The sequence below is a fragment of the Cariama cristata genome, unplaced genomic scaffold (assembly GCF_000690535.1).
Source record: "Cariama cristata isolate BGI_N322 unplaced genomic scaffold, ASM69053v1 scaffold20170, whole genome shotgun sequence".
NCBI classification, from domain to species: domain Eukaryota; kingdom Metazoa; phylum Chordata; class Aves; order Cariamiformes; family Cariamidae; genus Cariama; species Cariama cristata.
Window position 1 is genome coordinate 15,959 of NW_009593176.1, and position 10,730 is coordinate 26,688.

Sequence of the window (10,730 nt, forward strand, 5' to 3'; positions counted from 1 at the left end):
GCTGCAATTTGGTAATTTTGATAAACTTACTACAAAAAAACCTCCAAACTATCTGTTTCTTGCTACAGCCCTTACAGAACAAGAATGGTATTTTTATTTTCTGAAGATTTCTGTAGTCATTTAAACAGATCCAGCAAAGAAGAGAGAGAAAATTGGTTATCCAGTTTATCTGGGATGGAGACAGATGATCTTTTCCTTCTTGTAGATGTTTGTAGTTACCCACTTAATATGGAATATACTATAACCTGCTGTAGGAAAATCTTTTATGATCCTGGCCAAGTTTGGTTCTCTGCCATAACTTGTTTATCATCTTACACTAAAGTCTTCCGAAGTCCAGACACTGTCTTCTTTATTGTGTACACATTGTCATAAAAAAAACCCTACTTACAATCCTCTTTTCCTCATTCCTGAAACCTCCTAACCTGGTTGACTTGTTGGAGTGCATTTCATGCATTCTTAGCAGATAGGCTGAAGGAAACGCCTAGTTCACTCGCAGCTAGAGGCTAGAAAGCATGTAGGGAGTTCATGAAGGTTGCTTGTCTCCTCCTGCAGTCGCTGCAGAGTGGGCATAGCCTGCCGGAGGAAGGATCCCAAACTTCTGGACACAGCATGGCCATGCCAAATCTGGAAAATCTTACTGGTGTGACACCACTCATGACAGTGAGTTAAGGTAGGAGAATTCAATGATAGTTTCAACATACGTTCACTGACTTTCTCAAATGTTTCCGTATTTGAAAGATACTTGATGAAGGAGAATGCCTGCTTGTTAAATTATTGCTTAATACTTGGGAAGTAGAATTTTTTTTATTTTATTTGTTTTTAAAGCTGGTTTGGGTTGCATGAAATGAAGAGTTCCCTGTCTGATGGTGAAGTGATGGGAAATTAATACTACTAGCAAGGGTGGGGAATGTGAAAAATATTGTGAAGTGTTGTCACTTGTGGCGAGCAGTCAACAGGCATGTCTCTTAAACCTATGTTGACCATGCATCCTTGTCCACCTGAAAGACAAATAACTTGAACAATTACTTGCATTATTTGCCATAATTAACACATTCTGAGAGTAGTGTGAGGTGAGCTGAGTCTGTTTCATCCTGAGCTCCACTTCTACTATATTTTGACGACCGTTTGGGCAGACACAAATTGGAAGGATTTCTGCCTTCTTTTGCAGACTTCCTTCTGGAAGGCAGAAGAATGTGAAGTTCAGGTAATGAAGAGCACAGTGCTCCAAATGTAAGTCCTGATTTGGGACACTGGATTCCTCATGTGTGTATGATCACGGAAAGGACTGAGATGTAACCTGGGTTATATCCAGCCTTCTTATGACTACTCGTTGGAATGCACAAGGGGTTTTTAAGGGAAATGAGGAAAAAAAAAAAAAACCACTCTTTAAAAAAAAAAAAAGTATTTTTCTAGCGTTGTAACTACTGTGGTCACAGTTCACACAAGTGTTACAACTGCTACATACCAATAAACGGTACTAAGGGAGCTTAGAATTAATGTCACGAGCAAGTTAAATGTGTTAATAAGTGGTACAATACAAAGACGCAATGGCAGGCTTGCACTGAGTGAGGAACAGGAAGAATAGACCTCTGGGCCAGAGCTAATGCTTTTTAAATTGTATGTTGATGTGTAGTGGTGGAGCAGTGTAGGAAGAGCTGGTTTGCTGCTTGCTGTCGAGATGGCTTGATGTAGTCCTTTCTCAGGCCATATGGTTGCTGATGACTTTGCCAAGCTTTCACTGCTTGGGTTGGAATTTTCAATGGCAAGTGTTGCCCCCAAACTGAGCAACCGGAAAGTTTCTTAACTTAAACAGTGGGTTGCTTTCTAAAACAAGACTAGGAAAAAACAGTGTCTCTTCCTGTGCCTGAAGTTCTTCCAGTTGTTTGACTGGGTTGTGCTAGTTCCTGCTCCCCTCGTGGGCCTTGGGAATGTGTCTGTAAATCAGGAGGAAAGTTTTTCAGTTTAAGTTTTCTGTGTTTGGGAAAGTTCAGTCAGTTTTAAAGTTCTGAAAGATTGTCTTCTGAATCAGGTGACGGTTACAGAGTGTCCCCTTAGTATTTCCTCACTGGTGACCAACCAGTATGTGTCCCATCCCCACCATTGTGTTGGGGTGGACTGGAGGCTGAATCTGGGGAAGGGATGCAAGACGGGCAAAGCAGTAGAAATCCTAAGATGAGGACTGAGGAATTCTTGAGTTTGAACATAAACTGGTAGTTGACAACAGGGGATTAGGGCTAGCTGTGTAAGGGACCATGAAGGGGAGAGAACTGAACAGACAATATGGACGAGGTAGAGGTAACAAGCAAAACTAGACATAGAAGCAAATTATAAACATGGACAAGAAGTTTGTAAATGAAGGCATAAAGAGGGGGATAGGTTATGGCTGAATAACCTTAATCCTCATGCTTCTTAATGTATGAATACTTGGCTTTGCATTCTAAGGAGTCTTTTCATGTGTAAGAAATAAGTGCAATGTTTATTAAGAAGCTTCTGAGGATCGGGGGGTTTATGATTAGAAAAGAAATCAGATCAATGTATCGGAATAGGTTAAGCAACACTGCGTATTGCAGGGTTAGTTGGATGGAAACACAAATCTAACGATTCATTAGGTTTTGCTTGACATAACTGGCTATCAGCCAAAGGTTTCCTCGGTCTCTGAAAAATAACAGCCGCCTTTTTGCTACCAAGGTAAATCAATTATGCTATGCAGTGTGATGAGCTGACAATGAGACTGGAAAATTGAATAGAAACAGCAGGCACTTCTCACTGCATTCATAGCCTGAGCATTGCTAAATATGATTTTGATTACAGCAGAGCGTATGAGCTCTGGTTGTAGAACTAGCTCCCCTGCGGCCAGAAACTGCACAAATACATAAAAACGATGCTTCTTCAGGGCAAGCAGTGACGTTCCTTGTCCGACTCTTACCATATCTGGCAGCAGAGATTTTTAAGGAGAACAAAAGGAATCTTACAGTCTTCTGTTGACTTCCTGCAAACTATTTTAGAGTAATTCCTGCCTTAAATCCTTAACTTCTGCTTGAGCTACAGTGTGTGTTTTAGCAGTCTTGCTACCAAAGTTGTAAGCAACTGGCAGATGCACCGCATTCCTAGGTAAGTTGTTTCAAACAAAAAAAGGTTTTTTGTTTGGGTTTTTCTTTCACCTGAATTTGCCATCATTTTAATTTCCAATAATTTAATCTGAGTGTCGTCTTCTAACAGGTGAAGCAACTAACTACTCTCAGAAGTCTTTTCCTTGTGGAGGTCTGTGCTGACAGTGATCAAGGTACTTCAAACTTCACCTTATCTAAAGTTACTATTATTATTTTAAGTTCCAATGAATATTTGTTGTTTAATATTTTTTTTCACTCTATCAATGTGTGTTTTGAACAATGCAAAAACCAGAATTGGACAAAGCATTTTGATAAGTTCACCCTGAACTTCATCCAGGGCTAATGCAACCTCTGAACTATTTGTCCAGGTGCTTCAGTTCTCTTAGTACAGTTCCATCCTCAGGGCATATTGGGACGGTACTGGGTCCTAAGCCCAGGGTTATAAATATAGATGAAGGCAGAGAGAGAAATGACAACTGGTGAATAGAGGTTCCCATTTTATTTTTCAATAGAGCTGATGCTATGGCATTGACAGGTAACTCATACAAGGTTGGTGTCCATCAGGGCCTCTGCATCTCTGAGCCATTCACTGCTCTGAAGATGCAATATCCCTTGCTAATGTTGCATATTGTACAGTTACATCAAACTTAGAGCTCACTAGCAAAAGATACTGCATTGAAGGAGTTAAGGACTAGTTGGACTCAATTTGTCTGATTGGGAAAAATGCACTCCCATCACAATTCTGAAAAACGTAGTACTTATTTATTGAAAGGTTTCTCCTTTTGTTTTATACTTAAAGTATTTCGTATCAGAAGTATATAATAAGGAAATGAGTAAAGAAAAGGTGCATAGAAACAGAAACCCAGATGAAGAATCTAATCTTACTAGTAACAGTTCTTCTGGCCCTACCAGTTTGAGGAGGAAGATGGGCTCACCACTGACTGTGCACTTTAAGTTGAACAATATTTCTTTGACCGATCTGCTTTTGTTTGGCAGGGACTGTTGGTTATCAAAAATGGAAGAAACAAGGAAGCTCTCTCCAAAGCTGTGTAAAAGCAAAGAACCTGTGAAAACAGAATGGGGGTCTCAGAGTGTTGTGTTTACATATTTCCAAGGGGATATTAACAGCGTGGTAGATGAACATTTTTCTAGAGCTCTAAGCAATGCCAAGAACCCACAAGACCTGAGCACAAAGCACAAGAGTGAGACTGTTGTCCTGAAGAATGGTGAGCTGCTTTCTATGTACAAGCATGGTGTTAGACAGGGGTAACTAGCTTTCACTAAGGAATTTAAGATACAGAATGCTTGAATTTGGAATTGCGCGCAAACAGAAAGCAAGAAAATCGTGCTTGAAAAGCTCTGGATTATGTAGCTGGGACTTTCTGGGTAAATCCTGGTGTTTGCTGGGGTGCTTCCCAAGCTCTCCCTGGGCCAGTTGGTGGGACCAGGTCCTCGTTTTCCAGCCAAGAGCCTCCATTGTTATCAGACACATTAAGTATCTTATGACTTACATTTTTGCAAAGACAACAAATTATTTGTCTAAGCTTGCAGTTGTTAAAAACCTGCCTATGCTAGTGGCCCTTAAAAGAACACATGTAGTATTTATTTGAAAGTATTGGTGATGGTGGTTTAGTCTGCTTTTAGTATGAATTTGTTGTTGATTTTTTTAAGATAAACAGCCCTAAAGTGAGTATATATTTCTTTAAAAATGAATATGCAACGTGGTAGCATTCCCTTAGAAGTCCATTGGAATTTGCCTCAGAAGAAAGTAAGAATTGATAAAACTTAAGATGTTTCTTTCTCTTTTTAAGTAGATAGCATGTCTCCCCATCAGTGGAATTTCTCTTCGCATTGCTCCAAACCATATCCATCATCTTCTGCTACAAGCATGTCAAATTCTGGACTGAACTTTTCTGCTGCTGGTATGGCAGGCCAATACCAGCCATCAGCTCTGCAGAGTCATCCAACTCAGCCTGCAGATTTATGGCCCTTCCCTTCGATTGGGACTCCGAGTCTTACCAGTTCGGTATATCATCATGCCTTGCCTGACCTGCACGTGGTAGATGAACCGATGTCTGACAGGAAATACGGTTCTCTTCTTGGTCTTCTGCAACAGGAAAGGTGCCTAACATCCATGCAAGAATGTACCATGAAGCAACACTCAAGTTCTTCTTGTATGACTGGACCTGCTAGGTTACAAAATATAAGTCAAAGTTCAGCTCCTGGGGGAGGTAAGGAAATACTTACTATCACTTTTTTCTTTGATGGCAACTTATGTAAAGAGACAAAATAATACAGTCTGTTCCTAAGGTTCTCAAATTTGAGCTGTCTTCAGACCAGCTATTTTTTTCAATAGTTCACCCATGCTGTGTACTGTGGTACTTGAGATTGATTAGCTATATAGTATGGCTTAATCAAAAATATACATTGCCCACTTGCATAATATTTTACCTCTGGCTTACATTAGGGAGATATTTTAAGTGAATATAAACATTATCCACAGTGCTATTAGGATCTCTAGCTTATAGGTAGCAGGTCCGGTGGCACTGGGTGTACTGGATGCTCCTGTATTATGACCAGAAAGGGGTGGCCAGGTAGGAGCCCCGAGCAACCTATCTTACTGCTTAGGGCGTTAGTGATGTTCTGAATACAGGATGTGAAACTTGAGCTAGGGATTTCTCTCTCTCCCCAGTCTCTGTCTGCAGCTGGAAGGACTGGGGTAAAGGGACCTTGCCTTATGTCCCAGCTAATTGCTGCCTGCCATGAGGCACTGCTGCCCTGCACGTCAAAGGCTGCGATTGCCCTCTGCGGTAGATTTTCCAGAGCTAATGCCATTCATGCAGGAGCCATGATTTATTTTGCTTATTTATTATTAACAGTTAGTACAAATCCCAATCCTATGTACTGCCAGCACACAGAAGAAATATGTCTGGTGACTGAAGTTCACTTCCTGGGAGCTTAAGTCCCCACAGTATCTAGGTCTGCTGGATAAAATTGCTCCCTTGTGAGTAATTTCTGCCTTTGAGAAGCTCTCTGGGATCAGGCATCCTGACCAGAGCCCTGGTGCCCTGTTCGGGTACGCCTGCATTGCTTTTCCTGGGCGTTACCCAGGTCATCAGCTTGGCACTCGTCTCCGAGAAAAGGGATTGTGAAATTGTTTAGGGAGTCTGCTGGAAAAATACAGCGTGTCCTACCTGGTGCTTCTAGATAAAAACGACCAGGCATGTGAAGAAGCAATCCTGAGTCTTAGGTTTGGCAAAAGACAGCTGTGAAATACCCACTGGTTACCCAGTTTCTAACCTGCAAAAAAGAATTTGGCAGAACATGGGCTAAAACTACTGTTTATATCTGCAGGCAGTCTTATCCACAATTCCTCTTTTGAGGCTACACCGAAGCTATGTTGGTATGAGGACCCCAACTGTAGGTGTTTTGCTAACTTATTCCTGCTAGAGTGTTTAATGCCTGTCTGTGCATGGAAAAGGGAGAGCGTGTGTGTCTTCAACTGGAACACAAACTGTCTGCTGCTGGTACATAGATAGATTTAGCTGAGACTGTATGTATGTGTTGCACAGGTGAGCACCCTAGACTTTTTGCAGCTAGTAAACGACAGTCTAACTACTTTAAAGACACTGTCTGGACTTCTAGGATTTAATTTAAGAGCAGGGTTAGGTGCCCTCTTCCCCCAAGGGGGCAACGTGAGCCTATCAAGGCTTGGGAGCCCAAGGAACCAACTGCTCCAAAAAGGAGATGTTTCATGAAACTAGTCTTGGGATCAAAATATGGAAGCAGTGCTAACAACAGTAGACTTTTTTTTCAAAATTTCAGAAAGAAAATGAGTGTGTAAAAAAATTGGAAAGGAAATTAAACAGCTCGATGTTCCCCAACCATCGCCAATTAAAGCTTTTTCTTTCAGGATGTTTACAGGGCCTTTCTGAATATTCGGGGAGCCTCATAACACCACATGTATAACACCTTACATGTGCTTATCCAGCAACCCGAAAAGAACTGATAAGAAATGGCTGGCCCGTGTTCACAGGGAATCTTTGGCAAGTCCCTAGGATGTGTGCATCTAGTCTGGCTGTGGGAGTCCTTGTTTCTTGGCTCTATCTGTTAAATATACTTCTCATTGCGCTGTGTCATGTTTAAGAACAGCTGATATTTATATTTATGGAAGTGTATATTGCTGTGCCAGACAGCACAGAGCTCCTCAGCACCTGTGCTATAGGCTGGGCTGCAAAAGCACAAGGTTTCTTTAGGAATTACTGTCTACTCTCAGCTCTGTGTTGAATCTCTGCTCATCTCCAGTATTTTTATTTTTTTTTTTTTTAAGAGAGGAAAGCAAACTCTTACCAAGGCTCAGAAAATCCCAGTGTAAGCCATGCCACTGCAGGTGAGTAATGAAACCAGCAGATTTGGAACAAATGAATGCTCACCTGTGAAGGATAGCTGCCCTGCTTATGCATGCAGAATTAAAGATGCTTCCTTGCTTGCTTCCAGACTGTATTTCAAAAGCTTGTTTTTCACCCAGATAGACACACCACCTCCCATAACTACTTTAAGAGACAAGAGGAAAAACATTCTCTTAAAATGAGATATATGATTTTCTAACTCCATCTACCTTAGTTTTTGTGGTTATACCAACAGCCTGCTGCTTCATAACGCCTATTTTGCACTGGCTGTCCAAGTTTCAGATCCCAGGAAGACAGGGACACCCTTTGCTTTGTATCTCAAGCACCCGGATTCAGGCTGAGGTCCCTGTTGGACCTGTGTGCTAGCATTACTGCAGCTTTCACCAACAAACCCACCACACTGCTAGGAGAGTTGTTCTAAGAAATTATTCCCGAAGCATTCAGGCTTCCATACTCTTATTAGTCTCTTGAGAGTGTGTCATACCCTGATGTTGGTTCTTTGTTGTGCAATATTTTGGGGATACTTTGGATGGGTCATTCTGGTTATTCTGGTAAGGGCCCTCTTGCATCAGAGAAGACCCAAAGGTGCAATTTTGTTTGCACAACATCCTAAGGGATTGCATGGACTATGCTGTTTGACTGTCCTGATACTGCTGTGTCTTTCAGGTATTCAGATTCATGACAGCAGACCAGATTTGTACTTTTAGCAACTGGATGTTTCTACTTTATTCTGAAAGAGGAAGTTCTTGCTGTGAACTTTTATTATTTACAACTGTGAATCAAGAAGAAATGAACTGCAGCTATTCTGTGCTTTTTCTCTCAGTTGGAAGAATACATGTACTATTTACTATTTGGGGAATGAAAAATCATCTTTTTCTATTCAGTAAATAATTTCTAATAGCTGTGGTATTAAACATGACAGTCTGTTTGTTGTGAAGAAATATTGTCTACTTAAGGCTTTTCATGCAGCCCTCTTGAAAGGTCTCTTAGCACTTTTTAATCTTTCTGTGTTTATTCATTTACCATCTCTTGATAAGAAGCACTGTTCTTATCAATGCAGTTGATAACTGCTAAGTGCAGGGATGCAGGTAGCATAAAATCAGTGTTGGAGCTTCTTAGCTTGATTTGATATCTCCGTATTGTTTAAAATACTCTTGGGCCATGTGCAAGAGACTTCAAAACAACCATGGGTCAGCAAAGCACGTTATCATATTTATGTTTTCGAAGTACAGTAATTTATAACCATACTTGCAATTCACAGGGACATTCTTCAGAAACTGCATAATATGCATATGCCCGAAGGCTCTGTTTTGCCCTCTCGTAATGTGTGATCATCCTCTAGAAAACAGTGAATTAACACTAGATCTGGGAGGAAATCTGAATCCTCATTGGATGCAATTGAAATACCATTGAGCAAAATACTGGAGATGGGAATGGTCTATTTTCTCAGCCTCTCTGCAGATATAAAAGGTTCTTTTTCTAAATAAACCTGTGGGGTTGAATTTTAAGTTATTGAATTTGAAGGGCTTGGCCACCTGAACAAGTAAAAATCAATCCTTTCATGGTAGCTGCATCCCACAGACCTCAGAGTTGCTAAACGGGGGTGGTCTCAATGCTTCTCCATGCAGCAGAAGTGGCAGCCAGGAACCGTGCATCGATACTGCACGTTCAGTCCCCTCGCCTGCCTTCACCACTTGCTCTTGGCAAACGTGTTTGCTGAAGCGACTGTGAGTAAAACCTCATGTGACTGGTGTTTAGGTTTGTGTGTGTAATCCCTGCAGTAGGAGAGACTGCTTAGCCTTTATTGTAAATCCTATGGATAAAAAAATTCAGGTTTATTTTTTCCTTCTCCATTAGCTATACATTAATTTAATATAAAGGAGCATGATTCTCTACACAGTTGCTTAAGGAAATTTGAACTTTAAGATCCTAGAGCTTGTGATTTTTGTAGGACAAATCCTTAGCTGGTATAGTGTTTGTGGCTCTCTTTACACCAGATATGCTGCCACTGGTCTACTTCAGTTATAACACTTTGTGTAATTTTATCAATAATTTGATTTCAGCAACTTTAGATATTTATGGTACTGATTTAAAAAGAAAAATTTTTAAAATCCCAGTTTGTATCATACAAGTTTGCTCTAGCATGTACATGAGCTGGACCAAACTGAGATCACACGCAAGGGGAACTATTTTAACTAAATAAAAGTCTCCCTATAGATGAGCACTGAAAAATCAATTGTTTTTAATGTTTCTACAAAACTGCCTTACTTCTCTTTTAAGTTTAGGAATACCTCTCTAGGTACTTTTTTTTTGTCATCGCAAATCACTTAATTCCCTGATTTTTAAGGCTATGTGGTAATATAATCTGACTGCCTGTATGGGCCGAAGCAAAGATTTCCAAGCTGTACTCTATACATCTGTCTTTCTAGGATGTGTTGTGATTCCAGTGAAGTTCCTGCTTCAAAATAGTGAAATATTATTTTTTGTCTCCCTCTGCCATCTGTTCTAAAGGAAAATGCTTAAATACTTTCTCTCTAAGGTCTGAAAAGCTGTATAACAGTATATTTAAATGCTCTTAAAATGTAGTGCTTCTTGGAAAAGTTTGGTCCTGTGCGTGTCACAGCTGGGAATGTTCAAGGTGAGTTACACAGTCTGTGTTTCTGGTGAATCAACCGAGTGGGGCTGGATAGTGCAGGGTGAAAAAAACACCTTGGTTTTAAATGCATGTCACTTATTGCAAGGACACAAGGCATCAGTGATTCTGCCTTGACATAGTAACGCTTTGAGCCATTGCCGGAAGGTTTGGCAACGCCATGTCCTCACCATCCATCTGTGCGGCAGACCTGGGGAAAGGGACCGAGGGCCGGAGCCTTATCCCGGACCCTCCTCGTCAGCGCTGTGAGCCGTGGTGCTGAGCTCCGCACCGGGCGTCCGGGTGCTTGCTCTCCTCCCCGGCTGTTAGAAGAACGATGGCCTTGGGGTAGAGGGCTGGGGGACGAAGGCTTTACTGCTCCGGTGTTTTGTCTTACACCACCGCAGCAACATGCGCCAGAGCGTGCTTGGGTTTGTAGGTATCTTACTTTTCTTCTGCAATAAACGTAGTTAACCCATCGGTGCAATTTGCCTTTAGTGGTTTCGTATGAATAGAGGTTTGAACATTTCACAGCAGTTCCCTACATTAGCTAGGCTTTTATATATACATGTATATAAT

The 10,730-nt window shown here is 41.1% G+C and overlaps 1 protein-coding gene across 1 annotated transcript; it reads left to right on the forward strand.

Annotated features, from left to right (window-relative positions):
* Positions 1-4,125: 4,125 nt before the first annotated feature.
* Positions 4,126-8,226, forward strand: VGLL1 (vestigial-like family member 1). The gene is made up of 4 exons (XM_009709431.1): positions 4,126-4,336; positions 4,922-5,341; positions 7,441-7,500; positions 8,186-8,226. The coding sequence occupies exons 1-4, from the start codon at positions 4,126-4,128 to the stop codon at positions 8,224-8,226; spliced, it is 732 nt and encodes a 243-aa protein (XP_009707733.1).
* The last annotated feature ends 2,504 nt before the right edge of the window (positions 8,227-10,730 follow it).